Consider the following 26,412-nt stretch of genomic DNA (forward strand, 5'->3'; position numbering starts at 1 on the left):
GGGATCATTAGTGACCACAGAGAGTCAGGACACCAGGGTTAACACCCCGACTCTTACAACTAGTGCATTGGGATCATTAGTGACCACAGAGAGTCAGGACACCAGGGTTAACACCCCTACTCTTACAACTAGTGCATTGGGATCATTAGTGACCACAGAGAGTCAGGACACCAGGATTAACACCCCTACTGTTACAACTAGTGCATTGGGATCATTAGTGACCACAGAGAGTCAGGACACCAGGGTTAACACCCCTACTCTTACAACTAGTGCATTGGGATCATTAGTGACCACAGAGAGTCAGGACACCAGGGTTAACACCCCTACTGTTACAACTAGTGCATTGGGATCATTAGTGACCACAGAGAGTCAGGACACCAGGGTTAACACCCCGACTCTTACAACTAGTGCATTGGGATCATTAGTGACCACAGAGAGGCATGACACCAGGGTTAACACCCCTACTCTTACAACTAGTGCATTGGGATCATTAGTGACCACAGAGAGTCAGGACACCAGGATTAACACCCCTACTGTTACAACTAGTGCATTGGGATCATTAGTGACCACAGAGAGTCAGGACACCAGGGTTAACACCCCTACTCTTACAACTAGTGCATTGGGATCATTAGTGACCACAGAGAGTCAGGACACCAGGGTTAACACCCCTACTGTTACAACTAGTGCATTGGGATCATTAGTGACCACAGAGAGTCAGGACACCAGGGTTAACACCCCGACTCTTACAACTAGTGCATTGGGATCATTAGTGACCACAGAGAGGCATGACACCAGGGTTAACACCCCTACTCTTACAACTAGTGCATTGGGATCATTAGTGACCACAGAGAGTCAGGACACCAGGGTTAACACCCCTACTGTTACAGCTAGTGCATTGGGATCATTAGTGACCACAGAGAGGCAGGACACCAGGGTTAACACCCCTACTCTTACAACTAGTGCATTGGGATCATTAGTGACCACAGAGAGTCAGGACACCAGGGTTAACACCCCTACTCTTACAACTAGTGCATTGGGATCATTAGTGACCACAGAGAGTCAGGACACCAGGGTTAACACCCCTACTCTTACAACTAGTGCATTGGGATCATTAGTGACCACAGAGAGTCAGGACACCAGGGTTAACACCCCTACTCTTACAACTAGTGCATTGGGATCATTAGTGACCACAGAGAGTCAGGACACCAGGATTAACACCCCTACTGTTACAACTAGTGCATTGGGATCATTAGTGACCACAGAGAGTCAGGACACCAGGGTTAACACCCCTACTCTTACAACTAGTGCATTGGGATCATTAGTGACCACAGAGAGTCAGGACACCAGGGTTAACACCCCTACTGTTACAACTAGTGCATTGGGATCATTAGTGACCACAGAGAGTCAGGACACCAGGGTTAACACCCCGACTCTTACAACTAGTGCATTGGGATCATTAGTGACCACAGAGAGGCATGACACCAGGGTTAACACCCCTACTCTTACAACTAGTGCATTGGGATCATTAGTGACCACAGAGAGTCAGGACACCAGGATTAACACCCTACTGTTACAACTAGTGCATTGGGATCATTAGTGACCACAGAGAGTCAGGACACCAGGGTTAACACCCTACTCTTACAACTAGTGCATTGGGATCATTAGTGACCACAGAGAGTCAGGACACCAGGGTTAACACCCCTACTGTTACAACTAGTGCATTGGGATCATTAGTGACCACAGAGAGTCAGGACACCAGGGTTAACACCCCGACTCTTACAACTAGTGCATTGGGATCATTAGTGACCACAGAGAGGCATGACACCAGGGTTAACACCCCTACTCTTACAACTAGTGCATTGGGATCATTAGTGACCACAGAGAGTCAGGACACCAGGGTTAACACCCCTACTGTTACAACTAGTGCATTGGGATCATTAGTGACCACAGAGAGGCAGGACACCAGGGTTAACACCCCTACTCTTACAACTAGTGCATTGGGATCATTAGTGACCACAGAGAGTCAGGACACCAGGGTTAACACCCCTACTCTTACAACTAGTGCATTGGGATCATTAGTGACCACAGAGAGTCAGGACACCAGGGTTAACACCCCTACTCTTACAACTAGTGCATTGGGATCATTAGTGACCACAGAGAGTCAGGACACCAGGGTTAACACCCCTACTGTTACAACTAGTGCATTGGGATCATTAGTGACCACAGAGAGGCATGACACCAGGGTTAACACCCCTACTCTTACAACTAGTGCATTGGGATCATTAGTGACCACAGAGAGTCAGGACACCAGGGTTAACACCCCGATTCTTACAACTAGTGCATTGGGATCATTAGTGACCACAGAGAGTCAGGACACCAGGGTTAACACCCCTACTGTTACAACTAGTGCATTGGGATCATTAGTGACCACAGAGAGTCAGGACACCAGGGTTAACACCCCTACTGTTACAACTAGTGCATTGGGATCATTAGTGACCACAGAGAGTCAGGACACCAGGGTTAACACCCCTACTCTTACAACTAGTGCATTGGGATCATTAGTGACCACAGAGAGTCAGGACACCAGGGTTAACACCCCTACTCTTACAACTAGTGCATTGGGATCATTAGTGACCACAGAGAGTCAGGACACCAGGGTTAACACCCCTACTCTTACAACTAGTGCATTGGGATCATTAGTGACCACAGAGAGTCAGGACACCAGGATTAACACCCCTACTGTTACAACTAGTGCATTGGGATCATTAGTGACCACAGAGAGTCAGGACACCAGGGTTAACACCCCTACTCTTACAACTAGTGCATTGGGATCATTAGTGACCACAGAGAGTCAGGACACCAGGGTTAACACCCCTACTGTTACAACTAGTGCATTGGGATCATTAGTGACCACAGAGAGTCAGGACACCAGGGTTAACACCCCGACTCTTACAACTAGTGCATTGGGATCATTAGTGACCACAGAGAGGCATGACACCAGGGTTAACACCCCGACTCTTACAACTAGTGCATTGGGATCATTAGTGACCACAGAGAGGCAGGACACCAGGGTTAACACCCCGACTCTTACAACTAGTGCATTGGGATCATTAGTGACCACAGAGAGTCAGGACACCAGGGTTAACACCCCTACTGTTACAACTAGTGCATTGGGATCATTAGTGACCACAGAGAGTCAGGACACCAGGGTTAACACCCCTACTGTTACAACTAGTGCATTGGGATCATTAGTGACCACAGAGAGTCAGGACACCAGGGTTAACACCCCTACTCTTACAACTAGTGCATTGGGATCATTAGTGACCACAGAGAGTCAGGACACCAGGGTTAACACCCCTACTCTTACAACTAGTGCATTGGGATCATTAGTGACCACAGAGAGTCAGGACACCAGGGTTAACACCCCTACTCTTACAACTAGTGCATTGGGATCATTAGTGACCACAGAGAGTCAGGACACCAGGGTTAACACCCCTACTGTTACAACTAGTGCATTGGGATCATTAGTGACCACAGAGAGTCAGGACACCAGGGTTAACACCCCGACTCTTACAACTAGTGCATTGGGATCATTAGTGACCACAGAGAGGCAGGACACCAGGGTTAACACCCCGACTCTTACAACTAGTGCATTGGGATCATTAGTGACCACAGAGAGTCAGGACACCAGGGTTAACACCCCTACTGTTACAACTAGTGCATTGGGATCATTAGTGACCACAGAGAGTCAGGACACCAGGGTTAACACCCCTACTCTTACAACTAGTGCATTGGGATCATTAGTGACCACAGAGAGTCAGGACACCAGGGTTAACACCCCTACTCTTACAACTAGTGCATTGGGATCATTAGTGACCACAGAGAGGCAGGACACCAGGGTTAACACCCCTACTGTTACAACTAGTGCATTGGGATCATTAGTGACCACAGAGAGTCAGGACACCAGGGTTAACACCCCTACTCTTACAACTAGTGCATTGGGATCATTAGTGACCACAGAGAGTCAGGACACCAGGGTTAACACCCTACTGTTACAACTAGTGCATTGGGATCATTAGTGACCACAGAGAGTCAGGACACCAGGGTTAACACCCCTACTCTTACAACTAGTGCATTGGGATCATTAGTGACCACAGAGAGTCAGGACACCAGGGTTAACACCCCTACTCTTACAACTAGTGCATTGGGATCATTAGTGACCACAGAGAGGCAGGACACCAGGGTTAACACCCCTACTGTTACAACTAGTGCATTGGGATCATTAGTGACCACAGAGAGTCAGGACACCAGGGTTAACACCCCTACTCTTACAACTAGTGCATTGGGATCATTAGTGACCACAGAGAGTCAGGACACCAGGGTTAACACCCCTACTGTTACAACTAGTGCATTGGGATCATTAGTGACCACAGAGAGTCAGGACACCAGGGTTAACACCCCTACTCTTACAACTAGTGCATTGGGATCATTAGTGACCACAGAGAGGCAGGACACCAGGGTTAACACCCCTACTGTTACAACTAGTGCATTGGGATCATTAGTGACCACAGAGAGTCAGGACACCAGGGTTAACACCCCTACTGTTACAACTAGTGCATTGGGATCATTAGTGACCACAGAGAGTCAGGACACCAGGGTTAACACCCCTACTGTTACAACTAGTGCATTGGGATCATTAGTGACCACAGAGAGTCAGGACACCAGGGTTAACACCCTACTCTTACAACTAGTGCATTGGGATCATTAGTGACCACAGAGAGTCAGGACACCAGGGTTAACACCCCTACTGTTACAACTAGTGCATTGGGATCATTAGTGACCACAGAGAGTCAGGACACCAGGGTTAACACCCCTACTGTTACAACTAGTGCATTGGGATCATTAGTGACCACAGAGAGTCAGGACACCAGGGTTAACACCCCTACTGTTACAACTAGTGCATTGGGATCATTAGTGACCACAGAGAGTCAGGACACCAGGGTTAACACCCCTACTGTTACAACTAGTGCATTGGGATCATTAGTGACCACAGAGAGGCAGGACACCAGGGTTAACACCCCTACTGTTACAACTAGTGCATTGGGATCATTAGTGACCACAGAGAGGCAGGACACCAGTGTTAACACCCCTACTGTTACAACTAGTGCATTGGGATCATTAGTGACCACAGAGAGGCAGGACACCAGGGTTAACACCCCTACTGTTACAACTAGTGAATTGGGATCATTAGTGACCACAGAGAGGCAGGACACCAGGGTTAACACCCCTACTCTTACAACTAGTGCATTGGGATCATTAGTGACCACAGAGAGTCAGGACACCAGGGTTAACACCCCGACTGTTACAACTAATGGATTGGGATCATTAGTGACCGCAGAGTCAGGACACCCGTTAAACATGCCATTCAAAAGACAGCACCCTACACAGGACAATGTCAGACCACTTCCAGCAGAATCTGGTCTCCCATCCAGGGACTGACCAGCACCAACCCTGCTTAGCTTCAGAATCATGCCAGCAGTGACATGCAGGGTGGTATGCTGCTGGCTTTATTGATTTTCCCTTTTGTACTTTAACTATTTGCACATAATATGACAATCGAAACATCTTTATTATTTTGGAACATTTGGGAGTGTAATGTTAACTGTAAATTGTTTTATTTTTTATTTCACTTTTGTTTAATATCTATTTCACTTGCTTTGGCAATGTAAATCTATGTTTCCCATGCCAATACAGCACTTAAAATGAATTGAGAGATAAAGAGAGAGAGAGAGATGCAGACAGAGAGAGAGAGAGGCAGAGAGAGCGAGAGAGACAGAGAGAGAAATAGAGAGGCAGAGAGAAATAGAGAGGCAGAGAGAGAGAGAGAGAGAGACAGAGAGAGAAATAGAGGCAGAGAGAGAGACAGAGAGAGAAATAGAGAGGCAGAGAGAGAAATAGAGAGGCAGAGAGAGAAATAGAGAGGCAGAGAGAGAAATAGAGAGGCAGAGAGAGAAATAGAGAGGCAGAGAGAGAGATAGAGAGAGAGAGAGAGAGAGAGAGAGAGAGAGAGAGAGAGAGAGAGAGAGAGAGAGGCAGAGAGAGAAATAGAGAAAGAAAAGGAGATAGAGAGATAAGGTGTTGATTAAAGCAAACCTAAAGAAGACTCGAATATACAATTTATTTAGCTGATTGTGGAAATGTGTATTTTACCTTCAACGACTGCATTTATGAAGTGGTGAGTTGTCATTAGGCTGAAATATGAACTGTTTATTGTGCTAGGGTCACGTAAAGGAGATAGACTCCAACAAATGAAGAGGTCCCTTTCCACATTGCTTGTTAAGAGTAATATATTTTTTATGTACAGTGGAGTTAAAGCCTTCCCTTATCCTTTCTGGCTGTGCCCCCAAATGGCACTCTATATTCCCTTCATAGTGCACTACTTTTGAACAGAGCCCTATGGGCCCCGTTCAAAAGCAGTGCACCATATAAGGAAGAGGGTGCCATTTGTGCTGCGGGCCTATGTATCCCAGTTATAAATCATAGGAGTCCCAATCCAAGCAAGGCAAAAAAACAAATCCGTCCTTGGCCACTTCAAAGCATTGTTGCTTTATGACTTAATGGCCACGACTTAGACTTAGGAAATGTTTTGAAAGGGATTTTAAGTGGTGGGGAAATACTACATCTATTTTGAATATCTATGGCACTTAGCTACTTACTGGAAGTTTCTCAAGATCAATAGCCATGACTTAGTCTTAGGCAACGTTTTAAGGGAGCTTTTATGTGGTGGTGGTGGTGGGGAAATACTATATTTAATATCTATGATATCTACGCCGCTTACTGGAAGTCTGTCTGGATCAAAACAATGGATAAAAGACTACACAGTAAGAGGAATATACTGTACAAACTCAATGCTAGTTACTGGGTTCAATGAGTCTACTGGGCTGTAGGCTTATGTGAGTGTTGTAGATGAGTGCAGCTGCCGCTTTCAAGGAGGGGGACACTAATCAGAACACTTATAAGAAATCCTACTACGACCTCAGACGAGACATCAAACAGGCATATACGTAAATACAGGACTAAGATCAAATCCCACTACGACCTCAGACGAGACATCAAACAGGCATATACGTAAATACAGGACTAAGATCAAATCCCACTACGACCTCAGACGAGACATCAAACAGGCATATACGTAAATACAGGACTAAGATCAAATCCCACTACGACCTCAGACGAGACATCAAACAGGCATATACGTAAATACAGGACTAAGATCAAATCCTACTACGACCTCAGACGAGACATCAAACAGGCATATACGTAAATACAGGACTAAGATCAAATCCCACTACGACCTCAGACGAGACATCAAACAGGCATATACGTAAATACAGGACTAAGATCAAATCCCACTACGACCTCAGACGAGACATCAAACAGGCATATACGTAAATACAGGACTAAGATCAAATCCCACTACGACCTCAGACGAGACATCAAACAGGCATATACGTAAATACAGGACTAAGATCAAATCCCACTACGACCTCAGACGAGACATCAAACAGGCATATACGTAAATACAGGACTAAGATCAAATCCCACTACGACCTCAGACGAGACATCAAACAGGCATATACGTAAATACAGGACTAAGATCAAATCCCACTACGACCTCAGACGAGACATCAAACAGGCATATACGTAAATACAGGACTAAGATCAAATCCCACTACGACCTCAGACGAGACATCAAACAGGCATATACGTAAATACAGGACTAAGATCAAATCCCACTACGACCTCAGACGAGACATCAAACAGGCATATACGTAAATACAGGACTAAGATCAAATCCCACTACGACCTCAGACGAGACATCAAACAGGCATATACGTAAATACAGGACTAAGATCAAATCCCACTACGACCTCAGACGAGACATCAAACAGGCATATACGTAAATACAGGACTAAGATCAAATCCCACTACGACCTCAGACGAGACATCAAACAGGCATATACGTAAATACAAGACTAAGATCAAATCCCACTACGACCTCAGACGAGACATCAAACAGGCATATACGTAAATACAGGACTAAGATCAAATCCCACTACGACCTCAGACGAGACATCAAACAGGCATATACGTAAATACAGGACTAAGATCAAATCCCACTACGACCTCAGACGAGACATCAAACAGGCATATACGTAAATACAGGACTAAGATCAAATCCCACTACGACCTCAGACGAGACATCAAACAGGCATATACGTAAATACAGGACTAAGATCAAATCCCACTACGACCTCAGACGAGACATCAAACAGGCATATACGTAAATACAGGACTAAGATCAAATCCCACTACGACCTCAGACGAGACATCAAACAGGCATATACGTAAATACAGGACTAAGATCAAATCCCACTACGACCTCAGACGAGACATCAAACAGGCATATACGTAAATACAGGACTAAGATCAAATCCTACTACGACCTCAGACGAGACATCAAACAGGCATATACGTAAATACAGGACTAAGATCAAATCCCACTATGACCTCAGACGAGACATCAAACAGGCATATACGTAAATACAGGACTAAGATCAAATCCCACAACGACCTCAGACGAGACATCAAACAGGCATATACGTAAATACAGGACTAAGATCAAATCCCACTACGACCTCAGACGAGACATCAAACAGGCATATACGTAAATACAGGACTAAGATCAAATCCCACTACGACCTCAGACGAGACATCAAACAGGCATATACGGAAATACAGGACTAAGATCAAATCCCACTACGACCTCAGACGAGACATCAAACAGGCATATACGTAAATACAGGACTAAGATCAAATCCCACTACGACCTCAGACGAGACATCAAACAGGCATATACGTAAATACAGGACTAAGATCAAATCCCACTACGACCTCAGATGAGACATCAAACAGGCATATACGTAAATACAGGACTAAGATCAAATCCCACTACGACCTCAGACGAGACATCAAACAGGCATATACGTAAATACAGGACTAAGATCAAATCCCACTACGACCTCAGACGAGACATCAAACAGGCATATACGTAAATACAGGACTAAGATCAAATCCTACTACGACCTCAGACGAGACATCAAACAGGCATATACGTAAATACAGGACTAAGATCAAATCCCACTACGACCTCAGACGAGACATCAAACAGGCATATACGTAAATACAGGACTAAGATCAAATCCCACTACGACCTCAGACGAGACATCAAACAGGCATATACGTAAATACAGGACTAAGATCAAATCCCACTACGACCTCAGACGAGACATCAAACAGGCATATACGTAAATACAGGACTAAGATCAAATCCTACTACGACCTCAGACGAGACATCAAACAGGCATATACGTAAATACAGGACTAAGATCAAATCCCACTACGACCTCAGACGAGACATCAAACAGGCATATACGTAAATACAGGACTAAGATCAAATCCCACTACGACCTCAGACGAGACATCAAACAGGCATATACGTAAATACAGGACTAAGATCAAATCCCACTACGACCTCAGACGAGACATCAAACAGGCATATACGTAAATACAGGACTAAGATCAAATCCCACTACGACCTCAGACGAGACATCAAACAGGCATATACGTAAATACAGGACTAAGATCAAATCCCACTACGACCTCAGACGAGACATCAAACAGGCATATACGTAAATACAGGACTAAGATCAAATCCCACTACGACCTCAGACGAGACATCAAACAGGCATATACGTAAATACAGGACTAAGATCAAATCCCACTACGACCTCAGACGAGACATCAAACAGGCATATACGTAAATACAGGACTAAGATCAAATCCCACTACGACCTCAGACGAGACATCAAACAGGCATATACGTAAATACAGGACTAAGATCAAATCCCACTACGACCTCAGACGAGACATCAAACAGGCATATACGTAAATACAGGACTAAGATCAAATCCCACTACGACCTCAGACGAGACATCAAACAGGCATATACGTAAATACAGGACTAAGATCAAATCCCACTACGACCTCAGACGAGACATCAAACAGGCATATACGTAAATACAGGACTAAGATCAAATCCCACTACGACCTCAGACGAGACATCAAACAGGCATATACGTAAATACAGGACTAAGATCAAATCCCACTACGACCTCAGACGAGACATCAAACAGGCATATACGTAAATACAGGACTAGGATCAAATCCCACTACGACCTCAGACGAGACATCAAACAGGCATATACGTAAATACAGGACTAAGATCAAATCCCACTACGACCTCAGACGAGACATCAAACAGGCATATACGTAAATACAGGACTAAGATCAAATCCCACTACGACCTCAGACGAGACATCAAACAGGCATATACGTAAATACAGGACTAAGATCAAATCCCACTACGACCTCAGACGAGACATCAAACAGGCATATACGTAAATACAGGACTAAGATCAAATCCCACTACGACCTCAGACGAGACATCAAACAGGCATATACGTAAATACAGGACTAAGATCAAATCCCACTACGACCTCAGACGAGACATCAAACAGGCATATACGTAAATACAGGACTAAGATCAAATCCCACTACGACCTCAGACGAGACATCAAACAGGCATATACGTAAATACAGGACTAAGATCAAATCCCACTACGACCTCAGACGAGACATCAAACAGGCATATACGTAAATACAGGACTAAGATCAAATCCCACTACGACGGCTCTGACTCTCGTCGGATGTGTCAGGACTTGGGCGCTATCACGGAATACAAAGGGAGACCCAGCTGTGAGCTGCCCAGTGACGCGAGCCTACTCGACGAGCTAAATACCTTAACATTCACAAGCCTCAGATGGATTAACAGGACGCATACTCAGAGCATGCGCTGACCAGCTGCTAAGTCTCTTCACTGACATTTGTTATTGTGAGGTGGAAACGTCTAGGAGCAACAACTGCTCAGCCGCGAAGTGGTAGGCCACACAAGCTCACATAAAGGAACCGCCAGGTGCTGAAGCGAGTAGCATATAAAAATAGTCTGTCCTCAGTTGCAACACTCACTACCAACTTCCAAACTGCCTCTGGAAGCAACTGACTGGAAGCAACGTCAGCACAAGAACTGTTGGTCGGGAGCTTCATGAAATGGACTTCCATGGCAGAGCAGCCACACACAAGGCTAAGATCACCATGCCCAATGCCAAGTGTCGGCTGGAGTGGTGTAAAGCGCACCGCCATTGGACTCTGGAACAGAAGAAATGCGTTCTGTGGAGCGATGAATCACGCTTCACCATCTGGCAGTCCGACAGACGAACCTGTGTTTGGAGGATGCCAGGAGAACATTACCATAGTGTCAAGTGTAAAGTTTGGTACAGGAAGAATAATGGTCTGGGGCTGTGTTTCATGGTTCAGGCAAGGCCCCTTAGTTCCAGTGAAGAGAAATCTTAACGCTACAGCAGAAATGTGTAACGGCAGATGTCCTCTTCATCTGAAGAGGAGTAAGGATCGGACCAAGATGCAGCGTGGTAAGTGTTCATGACGATTTATTAAAAACGAACTGAACACTGAAATACAAAACAATAAACGATGTGATGAAAACCGAAACAGTACCGTGTGGCAAGAAACACTCACACGGAAACAAACACCCACAAACCAACAGTGAAACCCAGGCTGCCTAAGTATGATTCTCAATCAGAGACAACTAACGACACCTGCCTCTGATTGAGAACCATACGAGGCCGAACACAAAAACCAAACATAGAAAAACAAACATAGACTGCCCACCCCAACTCACGCCCTGACACTGACACTAAATGGACAGTACCCCCCCCAAAGGTGCGGACTCCGGCCGCAAAACCTGAATCTATAGGGGAGGGTCTGGGTGGGCGTCTGTCCGCGGTGGCGGCTCTGGCGTGGGATGTGGACCCCACTTCACTACAGTTTTTGTCCCCCGAGGCCTCTTATGAGAAGTACCATTCAGCCACAGGTGGTGAGGGTAGGCTACAACACATCCACCATGCTGACCCTCAACACGGTGGCAGGGGTGCGTGCTCAGTCTCCTCCTGTACTCCCGGTTCCCCCACGACTGTGTGACTATGCACGATTCCCACATTATCATTTAGTTTGCTGATGACATGACGGTGGTAGGTCTGATCACCGACAATGATGAGACAGCCTATGGAGAGGAGGTCATAGACCTGGCAGTGTGGTGTCAGTAGAACAACCTCTCCCTCATTGTGAGCAAGACAAAGGAGCTGATCCTGGACTACAGGTAACGGAGGGCTGAGCACGCCCCCATCCACATCGACGGGGCTGTAGTGGAGCAGATCAAGAGTTTCAAGCTCCTTGGTGTCCACATCAATAACAAACTAACATCACTAAGGAATTCAAATGGTCCACATACACCACAGTCATGAAGAAGGCATTACAACACCTCTTGCCCCTCAGGAGGCTGAAAAACTATTTGTCATGGGCTGTCAGATCCACAAACAAGTTCTACAACTGCACCATTGAGAACATCTTGACAGGCTGCATAACCGCCTGGTATCTGTCAAAGACCCCAGCCACACAAACCATAGACTGTTACCACACGGCGAGCGGTACTGGAGCGTCATGTCTGGGACCAAAAGGCTCCTAAACAGCTTCCACCCCCAAGCCATATGACTGCTGAAAAGTGAATCAAATGGGTACCTGGACTATCTGCATTGTCCCTCTTTTGTACTAACTCTATACACACTCACACATACTGACACTCCAACACGCACACACACACATACAAACACATGATTATTGACACCACACACACACACACACACACACACACATACAAACACATGATGATTGACATCACACACACACACACACACACACACACACACACACACACACACACACACACACACACACACACACACACACACACACACATACAAACACATGATTATTGACCCCACACACACACACACACACACACACACACACACACACACACACACACACACACACACACACACACACACACACACACACACACACACACACACACACACACACACACACACACACACACACACACACATACAAACACATGATTATTGACACCACACACACACACACACACACACACACACACACACACACACACACACACACACACACACACACACACACACACACACACATACAAACACATGATTATTGACCCCACACACACACACACACACACACACACACACACACACACACACACACACACACACACACACACACACACACACACACACACACACACACACACACACACACACACACACACACACACACACACACACACACACACACACACACACATACAAACACATGATGATTGACACCACACACACATACATACACACACACAGCCTCCAGTATTTATGCTGCAGTAGTTAATGTGTCGGGGGGCTAGGGTCAGTTTGTTATATCTGGAGTACTTCTCCTGTCCTATTCGGTGTCCTGTGTGAATTTACGTGTGCTCTCTCTAATTCTCTCTTTCTTTCTCTCTTTACCTGACATGATGACTCCTTGCTGTCCCCAGTCCACCTGGCCGTGCTGCTGCTCCAGTTTCAACTGTTCTGCCTTATTATTGGACCATGCTGGTCATTTATGAACATTTGAACATCTTGGCCATGTTCTGTTATAATCTCCACCCGGCACAGCCAGAAGAGGACTGGCCACCCCACATAGCCTGGTTCCTCTCTAGGTTTCTTCCTAGGTTTTGGCCTTTCTAGGGAGTTTTTCCTAGCCACCGTGCTTCTACACCTGCATTGCTTGCTATTTGGGGTTTTAGGCTGTGTTTCTGTACAGCACTTTGAGATATCAGCTGATGTACGAAGGGCTATATAAATAAATTTGATTTCACACACACACACACACACACACACACACACACACACACACACACACACACACACACACACACACACACACACACACACACACACACACACACACACACACACACACACACACACACACATGATTATTATTATTTTTTTATAAAAAATAAAAAATGTTAACCTTTATTTTACTAGGCAAGTCAGTTACGAAAACATTATTATTTTCAATGACGGCCTAGGAACAGTGGGTTAACTGCCTGTTCAGGGGCAAAACGACAGATTTGTACCTTGTCAGCTCGGGGGTTTGAACTTGCAACCTTCCGGTTACTAGTCCAACGCTCTAACCACTAGGCTACCCTGCGTGTGTGACACCACAAAGACACACATACAAACACATGATTATTGACACCACACACACACACATACAAACACATGATTATTGACACACCACACACACACACTTTTACACAATCTAAATACGCTGCTGCAACTCTGTTAATTATTTATTGATTGCCTAGTCACTTTTACCCCTACCTACATGTATATATTACCTCTACTACCTCATACTCCTGCACATTGACTCGGTACCGGTACTCCTTGTATATAGACTCGTTATTGTTATCTATTTTCAACATTTATTTGCACATTGTCTTTAGTTTTAACTCTGCATTGTTGGGAAAGAGCTTGAAATTTCACTGTAAAGTATACACCTGTCTCATTCAGCACGTGTGACAAATCCATTTTTTAATTCTGTCTATGGGGTCGTAGGCCTACGTGTGCTGTATGTAAGTATGGCGGTGGAGGGAGTTACACTGTCCAGGCTAGGTTTGGGCGATATACCGTATACACACTGCTTTTGGAAAGTATTCAGACCCTTTGACAAATTCAGTTGATTGGATATGATTTGGAAAGGCACACATCTGCCTATATAAGGTCCCACTGTTGACAGTGCAAGTCAGAGCAAAAACCAAGCCATGACGTTGAAAGAAATGTCCGTAGAGCTCCGAGACAGGACTGTGTCAAGGCACAGATCTGGGAAAGGGTACCAAAACATTTCTGCAGCATTGAAGGTCCCCAAGAACACAGTGGTCTCCATAATTCTTACATGGAGGAAGTTTAGACCCACCAAATCTCTTCCAAGAGCTGGCCGCCCAGCCAAACTGAGCAATCGGGGAGAAGGACCTTGGTTAGGGAGGTCACCAAGAACCTGATGGTCACTCTGACAGAGCTCTGGAGTTCCTCTGTGGAGATGGAGAACCTTCCAGAGGGACAACCATCCCTGCAGAACTCCACCAATCAGGCCTTTATGGTAGTGGCCAGATGGAAGCCACTCCTCAGTAAAATACACATTTGCCAAAAGACACCTAAAGACTCTCAGACCATGAGAAACAAGATTCTCAGATCAAAAGACACCTAAAGACTCTCAGACCATGGGAAACAAGATTGTCAGGTCTGATGAAACCAAGATTGAACTATTTGGCCTGAATGCCAAGCATCACGTCTGGAGGAAACCTGACACCATTCCTATGATGAACTGGGAGAACTGGGAGACTAGTCAGGATCGAGGCAAAGATGAACGGAGAAAAGTACAGAATGATTCTTGATGAAATCCTGCCCCTGAGCAGGAGACAAGGCAGGAGACTCTGAATGTCCTTGAGTGGCCCAGACAGAGCCTGGCTTGAACCCAATCAAACATCTATGGAGAGACCTGAAAATAGCTGTGCAGCTCCCCATCCAAACTGAAGAACGGGAGAAACTCCCCAAATACAGTTGTGCCAAGCTTGTAGCATTATACCCAAGAAGACTCAATGCTGTAATTGCTGCCAAAGGTGCTTCAACAAAGTACTGAGTAAAAGGTCTGAATATTTATGTAAATGTGATATTTCAGTGTTTTATGTTTAATAAATCAGCAAACATTTCTAAAAAACAGTTTTTACTTTGTCATTATGGGGTATTGTGTAGATTGATGAGGGAAAAAAACAATTAAATCAATTTTAGAATAAGGCTGTAACCTCACAAAATGTGGAAAAAGTGAAGGGATCTGAATACTATCCAAAGGCACTATACCGTATAATGGGATATTTGGAACTAACCACAGGAGGGTTTTTCAGTGCTTTCTATATATCGTTGAAACTATAAATATATATATATATATATACATTTGAATATTTCTAGCTACTTTTTAAGTAAATACCTGCAGTCAACTTGTGCAATATGTTAGGAGATAAAGAAGATCTCGTTCATCATTTCACCTGTTTGTCATTGGGCAGATTCAGTTATGCTGAGTCGCGTGGCACCAGTCTATGGCACCAGTCTATGGCACCAGTCTATGGCACCAGTCTATGGCACCAGTCTATGGCACCAGTCTATGGCACCAGTCTATGGCACCAGTCTATGGTACCAGTCTATGGCACCAGTCTATGGCACCAGTCTATGGCACCAGTCTATGGCACCAGTCTATGGCACCAGTCTATGGCACCAGTCTATGGCACCAGTCTATGGCACCAGTCTATGGCACCAGTCTATGGTACCAGTCTATGGCACCAGTCTATGGCACCAGTCTATGGCACCAGTCTATGGCACCAGTCTATGGCACCAGTCTATGGCACCAGTCTATGGCACCAGTCTATGGCACTATGGCAGTCTATGGTACCAGTCTATGGCACCAGTCTATGGCTAGTCTATGGCACCAGTCTATGGCACCAGTCTATGGCACCAGTCTATGGCACCAGTCTATGGCACCGGCACCAGTCTATGGCACCGGTCTATGGCACCAGGCTATGGCACCAGTCTATGGCACCAGTCTATGGTACCAGTCTATGGCACCAGTCTATGGCACCAGTCTATGCCACCAGTCTATGGCACCAGTCTATGCCACCAGTCTATGGCACCAGTCTATGCCACCAGTCTATGGCACCAGTCTATGGCCCGTGACGTGAGCGGACAAAAACGGTGAGGGAGGAGTGACCTTCTCAAATTGAACAGCAATATGTCCATGTTGTCAACAAAGCAGCATTGTACATCATCCAGAAACATACTACCTCTCTTTTCCATAAAATATATGTTTGAATTTTCAAACTAGTTTTCAATTGAGAAGGCAGATAAAGTTTATTTTTTATTTTTATTAAAACAATCACTTTTGCATGTGAAGTTACGCTATCCAGTCTAGGTTTGGGCAGTGGAGAAGAGATCCTACTCATTTCTCCACGTGTTCCTACATTACGTTTTTTGAGTCGTCTTCCCCGTTAGCTTTGAACAGGGCACCTGGTTCAAGCCCGGGAGGCAGCTCGGTTCCTAAACGAATGCAATCAATTTTCACCCAGTACGAAACACACCTAACCAGGCGCCCGGCCGAGATTAATCTAATTTCCTCATTATGAAGTTTACCGGTAGTCCCCAGTCACGCTGTGTTTGTTTACAAGCATTTTTTAGTTACTTGTATAACTTTATGAGCTGGGATGTCTGTCCTACAAATAGTTTAGGTCAGAGACTGTATAAAATGTTTACAATGTGCTCGTTAGCGTTTAGTTAGCATTCTCTATGGGATTTTACATGTACTTGTTATTATTGCTAACCTTCGGATTACAGCGGCTCAGTGGGGTTGAAAATACTGCCCCTTGTGTTCAGTGCTGTTCATGCCGAATATCTCGAGAGGGCACAAGGTCGGTGTGAAGCTATGACAATCTGGATACCGCCCAAACCTAATCCAGACACTGTGGTGTCCCCTGGCATTCCCTAGATCAGTGGGATGAGGAGGTCTTTGCTTGTATAAACTCTGTTAAATATTCACACGTGAATGTCTGAGAGAGGCAAGGGGGGAAACACACACACAAAAGCCTGGACACACGCGTACGCACACATGTCATACAGTACACACACACATACACATACACAGACACGCTGAGAGGGTTCTGTGTCAAACCAGCCTAAAGGGAACCTCTCCCCTGACTCCAAAACATGTCTTCCTTCACTTCTAAATACTTGGACACATTTTAAGAAAAAGTCTGTCTAAGTCATTGACATCAAACACAGTTTCATATACAGTATCTATTCTGTATGCACCAGAAGTGACATCACTACTTGTATCATCAGCTGGTGCTTTCAACACAAATGGTAACTCAGAAAAAAACTAGGTCAAATCATGATGTCATGATTCGGAAAGTCAGACTTCTAGAAAGATGGATGACTGTTCAAAAAGCTTTTTCCCAGGTGGACTTTTTTTCTAATTTCCCAGTTGTTTTGAACGCGCAATAACAAGAATCCCAAAGTGCTCCCTTCCTCTCTGCTCTAGGATGACATTGAGGTGCTATTGTATGCACTTCTGACCAGTGCTTGACGTTCGGTACTAATTTTGGGTAAAGGCGGTACTGTTTATATCAAGATCTAGGAACATCACCTCTATAAGAGGTCCAGGAGCTCAAGCAGTAGAAGAATGTAGGTTGGCACTCAGCTCCGGCGAACTTCCTGCCCAAGCGACTACACTTGCCCATGTAAATACAAAGTGTCCGAATAATGTTCAGTGATACTAATAGTGAGGCTAAATGCTAACAAGCTAAGCTAACAGCACCAGTGAATGAGATCTAACTATTCCTTTTACTTTTCTGGGAGGTTGGTGCCACCTTAATTGAGGAGGATGGGCTCGTGGTAATGGCTGGAGCGGAATAGGTGGAATGGAAATACATCAAACACATAGAAGTCCTTCCATTTGCTCTGTTCCACCCATTACTCTGAGCCGTCCTGCCCTCAGCATCCTCCACTGTCATCTTGGGTAGTATCCTGGGGTAAGATGCTATTTTCTGAGCACCAGTACAAGCTTTAGCTTGGGCTCCAGAGGGGGCCTCACCTGCAGTAGTTGTGGCTGCCAAGACCACCCTCTCCGTTGGGGTACTTGAGGGTGTTGTAGGGGTGCTGGAAGGTTTCGTTCCAGAAGAGGCAGGGCTTACCACCCAGGAGGCTTGTCTGGTTCTGGCAGCCTCTGTAGTCCTCTCCATTGGCTGTGTAACATTCTGGAAAGGGGGATAGGGGAGAGGGAGAGGGAGAGGGAGAGGGAGAGGGAGAGGGAGAGGGAGAGGGAGAGGGAGAGGGAGAGGGAGAGGGAGAGGGAGAGGGAGAGAGAGGGAGAGGGAGAGAGAGGGAGAGGGAGAGAGGGAGATAATTTATTAAACAAGTGTTCACTGTGTTTGGCATTGAGAGAAAAATATATATTCTGACCAACACTTGAGCGATTTGTTTCATCCAAGATACTATGTCTAGGTGGCTAACAGGGGATACTATAGGATGACAGAGAGGAGATGGAGATGCTGACAGAGGATGATAGAGTGGACATGAAGGAGGATGACAGAGTGGAGATGGAGGGGCTGACAGAGGATGACAGAGTGGAGATGGAGGGGCTGACAGAGGATGACAGAGTGGAGATGGAGGGGCTGACAGAGGATGACAGAGTGGAGATGGAGGGGCTGACAGAGGATGACAGAGTAGAGATGGAGGATTCAGCTTACACTATGTTTGAAATATCAATTTAGTTTGTAATTATAATGACACATTTTTTATTCCAAACGACATTCTATGTCTGAGGATATGTTAATGATGACACAAATATGGAGTTGCAAATTATAAATTATACAGATAGTCTACAATGATATAAAAACAAAGAATCAAGATAAATGAATTGTATAATTTATATATACTGCTCAAAAAAATAAAGGGAACATTTAAACAACACAATGTAACTCCAAGTCAATCACACTTCTGTGAAATCAAACTGTCCACTAAGGAAGCAACACTGATTGACAATAAATTTCACATGCTGTTGTGCAAATGGAATAAACAACAGGTGGAAATTATAGGCAATTAGCAAGACACCCCCAATAAAGGAGTGGTTCTGCAGGTGGTGACCACAGACCACTTCTCAGTTCCTATGCTTCCTGGCTGATGTTTTGGTCACTTTTGAATGCTGGCGGTGCTTTCACTCTAGTGGTAGCATGAGACGGAGTCTACAACCCACACAAGTGGCTCAGGTAGTGCAGCTCATCCAGGATGGAACATCAATGCGAGATGTGGCAAGAAGGTTTGCTGTGTCTGTCAGCGTAGTGTCCAGAGCATGGAGGCGCTACCAGGAGACAGGCCAGTACATCAGGAGATGTGGAGGAGGCCGTAGAAGGGCAACAACTCAGCAGCAGGACCACTACCTCCGCCTTTGTGCAAGGAGGAGCACTGCCAGAGCCCTGCAAAATGACCTTCAGCAGGCCACAAATGTGCATGTGTCTGCTCAAACGGTCAGGAACAGACTCCATGAGGGTGGTATGAGGGCCCGACGTCCACAGGTGGGGGTTGTGCTTACAGCCCAACACCGTGCAGGACGTTTGGCATTTGCCAGAGAACCCCAATATTGGCAAATTCGCCACTGGCGCCCTGAGCTCTACACAGGTGAAAGCAGGTTCACACTGAGCACATGTGACAGACATGACAGTTTGGAGACGCCGTGGAGAACGTTTTGCTGCCTGCAATATCCTCCAGCATGACCGGTTTGGCGGTGGGTCAGTCATGGTGTGGGGTCGCATTTCTTTGGGGGGCAGCACAGCCCTCCATGTGCTCGCCAGAGGTAGCCTGACTGCCATTAGGTGCTAAGATGAGATCTTCAGACCCCTTGTGAGACCATATGCTGGTGCGGTTGGCCCTGGGTTCCTCCTAATGCAAGAATAATGCTAGACCTCATGTGGCTGGAGTGTGTCAGCAGTTCCTGCAAGAAGAAGGCATTGATCTTATGGACTGGCCCGCCCGTCCCCCAGACCTGAATCCAATTGAGCACATCTGGGACATCATATCTCGCTCCATCCACCACAGACTGTCCAGGAGTTGGAGGATGCTTTACTCCAGGTCTGGGAGGAGATCCCTCAGGAGACCATCTGCCACCTCATCAGGAGCATGCCCAGGCGTTGTAGAGAGGTCATACAGGCACGTGGAGGCCACACACACTACTGAGCCTCTTTTTGACTTGTTTTAAGGACATTACATCAACGTTGGATCAGCCTGTAGTGTGGTTTTCCACTTTAATTTTGAGTGTGACTCCAAATCCAGACCTCCATGGGTTAATACATTTGATTTCCATTGATAATTGTTGTGTGATTTTGTTGTCAGCACATTCAACTATGTAAAGAAAAAAGTATTTAATAAGAATATTTCATTCATTCAGATCTAGGATGTGTTCTTTTAGTGTTCCCTTTATTTTTTTGAGCAGTGTATATATTATAGGTAATGCTGAGCTTTTAAATGAACCTTCTGCTGCAAAGGTTTAACAGTAGGCTAGCATCAGGTTAATAGACATTAAAACCAGGTTGACTGTCTTAAGAAGGGTGAAAACTACTATATCGACCATGGTCCTTTGGTAGTTACGGCCACCTTCAACATGATCCTTTGGTAGTTAATGTCACCTTCAACATGATCCTTTGGTAGATAATGTCACCTTCAACATGATCCTTTGGTAGTTACGGCCACCTTCAACATGATCCTTTGGTAGTTAATGTCACCTTCAACATGATCCTTTGGTAGTTAATGTCACCTTCAACATGATCCTTTGGTAGTTAATGTCACCTTCAACATGATCCTTTGGTAGTTAATGTCACCTTCAACATGATCCTTTGGTAGTTAATGTCACCTTCAACATGATCCTTTGGTAGTTAATGTCACCTTCAACATGATCCTTTGGTAGTTACGGCCACCTTCAACATGATCCTTTGGTAGTTAATGTCACTTTCAACATGATCCTTTGGTAGTTAATGTCACCTTCAACATGATCCTTTGGTAGTTAATGTCACCTTCAACATGATCCTTGGTAGTTAATGTCACCTTCAACATGATCCTTTGGTAGTTAATGTCACCTTCAACATGATCCTTTGGTAGTTAATGTCACCTTCAACATGATCCTTTGGTAGTTAATGTCACCTTCAACATGATCCTTTGGTAGTTAATGCCACCTTCAACATGATCCTTTGGTAGTTAATGTCACCTTCAACATGATCCTTTGGTAGTTACTGCCACCTTCAACATGATCCTTTGGTAGTTAATGTCACCTTCAACATGATCCTTTGGTAGTTAATGTCACCTTCAACATGATCCTTTGGTAGTTAATGCCACCTTCAACATGATCCTTTGGTAGTTAATGTCACCTTCAACATGATCCTTTGGTAGTTAATGTCACCTTCAACATGATCCTTTGGTAGTTAATGTCACCTTCAACATGATCCTTTGGTAGTTAATGCCACCTTCAACATGATCCTTTGGTAGTTAATGTCACCTTCAACATGATCCTTTGGTAGTTAATGTCACCTTCAACATGATCCTTGGTAGTTAATGTCACCTTCAACATGATCCTTTGGTAGTTAATGTCACCTTCAACATGATCCTTTGGTAGTTAATGTCACCTTCAACATGATCCTTTGGTAGTTAATGCCACCTTCAACATGATCCTTTGGTAGTTAATGTCACCTTCAACATGATCCTTTGTAGTTAATGTCACCTTCAACATGATGCTTTGGTAGTTAATGTCACCTTCAACATGATCCTTGGTAGTTAATGTCACCTTCAACATGATCCTTGGTAGTTAATGTCACCTTCAACATGATCCTTGGTAGTTAATGTCACCTTCAACATGATCCTTGGTAGTTAATGTCACCTTCAACATGATCCTTTGGTAGTTAATGTCACCTTCAACATGATCCTTTGGTAGTTAATGTCACCTTCAACATGATCCTTGGTAGTTAATGTCACCTTCAACATGATCCTTGGTAGTTAATGTCACCTTCAACATGATCCTTTGGTAGTTAATGTCACCTTCAACATGATCCTTTGGTAGTTAATGTCACCTTCAACATGATCCTTTGGTAGTTAATGTCACCTTCAACATGATCCTTTGGTAGTTAATGTCACCTTCAACATGATCCTTTGGTAGTTAATGTCACCTTCAACATGATCCTTTGGTAGTTAATGTCACCTTCAACATGATCCTTGGTAGTTAATGTCACCTTCAACATGATCCTTTGGTAGTTAATGTCACCTTCAACATGATCCTTTGGTAGTTAATGTCACCTTCAACATGATCCTTTGGTAGTTAATGTCACCTTCAACATGATCCTTTGGTAGTTAATGTCACCTTCAACATGATCCTTTGGTAGTTAATGTCACCTTCAACATGATCCTTTGGTAGTTAATGTCACCTTCAACATGATCCTTTGGTAGTTACTGTCACCTTCAACATGATCCTTTGGTAGTTAATGTCACCTTCAACATGATCCTTTGGTAGTTAATGCCACCTTCAACATGATCCTTTGGTAGTTAATGTCACCTTCAACATGATCCTTTGGTAGTTAATGTCACCTTCAACATGATCCTTTGGTAGTTACGGCCACCTTCAACATGATCCTTTGGTAGTTAATGTCACCTTCAACATGATCCTTGGTAGTTAATGCCACCTTCAACATGATCCTTTGGTAGTTAATGTCACCTTCAACATGATCCTTTGGTAGTTAATGCCACCTTCAACATGATCCTTTGGTAGTTAATGTCACCTTCAACATGATCCTTTGGTAGTTAATGTCACCTTCAACATGATCCTTTGGTAGTTAATGTCACCTTCAACATGATCCTTTGGTAGTTACGGCCACCTTCAACATGATCCTTTGGTAGTTAATGTCACTTTCAACATGATCCTTTGGTAGTTAATTTCACCTTCAACATGATCCTTACCAATTTGTTTGATTCCATTCAGCCCAAGGAGCCATGGTTTCTGGTCTAGAAGCACGGTTTCGACTGCTCCTACAGTTTTGTTTCAGTACTACAGTTTAACTGACGTCCGGCTCAGAAAGACCATTTCCATACACGGCCACATAGAGAAATCAAATTAGAAAATTGCTAAGAAGACAATTCAGTCATCACCTTTGTGCAAAAAAAAAATCCATTGATTTATTCAAATAATTGTCACTGAGGGAGATTTTCTTTCATCACTCAGCCACACAGCCAAAGATATTAAAATGTTATATTCATCCATTCTTCCATGTTTTGTTGTGATGTTGGTCCGTATAAACTGGACTCAACCCAGATATAGAGGTTCCATGAATCGACGATATAGAGGTTCCATGAATCGACGTATGTGAACGTGAGTAGATTACCTTGAAAACAACAGGCGGACATCTTGGACACAGTCTCTAGTTCTTATTATACCTCAGTGTTTCAGCCCCATTCAGCAATATGGCGCATTTAAAATTAAAATACTTCAGGCTTCATGCGCCATCGAGAGTTTTGTGGATGACGTCAGGACTATCGCGATCTACTGGTTCTAATGTCTATGACATGAACAACTGTTTCAAATAAACGCCACGTCTAAATGAACTGTTTACAAGGTTACCATAAATTACCATTCATTGTTTACGAGGTTTAATGCTTGATTTGTTACATTAAATAACTCAGTAATGACTTGAAAAAATGATGGCCAGTAAGAAACTGCTAGCAATTGGCTGCTAACAGCTGAAAACTGCTAGCTAACTGGCACAAAAACAGTCAACAATTAAGACACCCCTAGTGGCGAAAGTAAGAACTGACGAAAATGCACAGTCAAAGAGGAGAATAATCATTCTGTCACGGAAAGTACTGAAATAGAAACCAGAAAAGTGACACAGTGTGTAAATGATAACACATTAGCGCAGGAGAAATGTATTAAAATGATGGAAATTAATGCTTAATTAAAACAATTAAATATGGAAATGAGCAAAAGCTGTGTGCATTAAGGAAATGGACGCCTGGCTCAGAAAGAAGCCTGTCTCTCATAAGCTCCTGTTGTGGTTAGTGATTTAAGCAAATACATTTTAACAGTAATTGCAGTTTCTCTCATGAAGCACATTGTTGTTACAGAAAAAAAATAACTGTCTCCATGTTAAACTAGAAGAGGCCACCAATTCCTTTCAGTGTCAAGTTGAAGTGTTTTGTAATTAATGCTGCTGAGGGCAGGCGCCACTCTTTGGTCATCCCTAGCCATGATCCATCATCAGCCTGACAGGCTGCACCCCTAGTAGGGAGCTGGGGGGTGTAGAGTTTCACTAATTATGATGCCACTCTATTGTCTGTAAACTGTAAACGTCTCCTTTCTTCACCCTCAGTCAATTCATTCTGCCAGTGTCTAGGAGCGGCTCAGTATCAGCCAGGCATCATAAATCTACCTAGATACCCAGTGAAGAGGAACATGACTTCATAAAAAGTAGCAATCCAGCTTAATAGCATTACGTGTCACACTCTGAGCCGTGATGCGGCCCGTGTATGGGGAGTACAGAGAGAATGAAAACAGAGATGATATCAGCCATCAGTCTGACATTCAGAGGACAGACAAGGCGTGTTAAATAATGAATACATGGCAAGGTTGTCATGCTGAGCATGTCGATGTAAAGTAATGGAGTTTGTGTGTGTGTGTGTGTGTGTGTGTGTGTGTGTGTGTGTGTGTGTGTGTGTGTGTGTGTGTGTGTGTGTGTGTGTGTGTGTGTGTGTGTGTGTGTGTGTGTGTGTGTGTGTGTGTGTGTGTGTTTTGCAGGAGTGTTTGAGGGCAACTGCATTTATGAATCACTCGTATCCCAGACAGACCAATCACATCCTGTCTGCTTTATACTCTGTTCCTGTTGTCTCAGACAGACAGACAGACAGACAGACAGACAGACAGACAGACAGACAGACAGACAGACAGACAGACAGACAGGCAGGCAGGCAGGCAGACAGACAGACAGACAGACAGACAGACAGACAGACAGACAGACAGACAGACAGACAGACAGACAGACAGACAGACAGACAGACAGACAGACAGACAGACAGACAGACAGACAGACAGACAGGCAGGCAGGCAGGCAGACAGACAGACAGGCAGGCAGGCAGACAGACAGGCAGGCAGGCAGACAGACAGCACTATGCAGGAAATGTTGAGGCAGAGGCTTGCATGAAAAACGGGCCCTGTGTCTGTCCTTCAAACTGGGTCTCCTCCTCACACGCTGAGTGTAGATCGATTACAACGACTAAAGTTATTGTTCCACAAAGTACTGGATCAGAAAAATCCCAGTGTGCCTTTGTGAAATATCTCCCCTATGTATTTACTGGGATTCAACTGTTCAGTGTAAGACTAAAGTGTTGTGCTCCTGCTGCTGTTGGAGCAGTCATATCCCTGCTGTCTGTGGAGAGGCTAGCAAACCCTTCCAGGACGAGATAGAGAGGCTAGCTAACCCTTCCAGGATGAGATGGAGAGGCTAGCTAACCCTTCCAGGACGAGATAGAGAGGCTAGCTAACCCTTCCAGGATGAGATGGAGAGGCTAGCAAACCCTTCCAGGACGAGATGGAGAGGCTAGAAAACCCTTCCAGGACGAGATAGAGAGGCTAGCAAACCCTTCCAGGATGAGATGGAGAGGCTAGCAAACCCTTCCAGGA

General features: G+C 44.7%; 1 protein-coding gene across 2 annotated transcripts in view; it reads right to left on the bottom strand.

Annotated features, from left to right (window-relative positions):
- The window catches only part of LOC118357969 (kremen protein 1-like), a 145,455-nt gene that overhangs the window by 67,860 nt on the left and 51,183 nt on the right, over positions 1–26,412 (bottom strand). For both annotated transcript variants that reach the window (XM_052479235.1, XM_052479234.1), the window contains exon 2: positions 18,802–18,964. In XM_052479235.1, coding sequence (XP_052335195.1) covers positions 18,802–18,964 — 163 coding nt within the window. The remainder of the gene's footprint in view (positions 1–18,801; positions 18,965–26,412) is intronic.

The sequence above is a fragment of the Oncorhynchus keta genome, chromosome 25 (genome assembly GCF_023373465.1).
Source record: "Oncorhynchus keta strain PuntledgeMale-10-30-2019 chromosome 25, Oket_V2, whole genome shotgun sequence".
Lineage (NCBI taxonomy): Eukaryota > Metazoa > Chordata > Actinopteri > Salmoniformes > Salmonidae > Oncorhynchus > Oncorhynchus keta.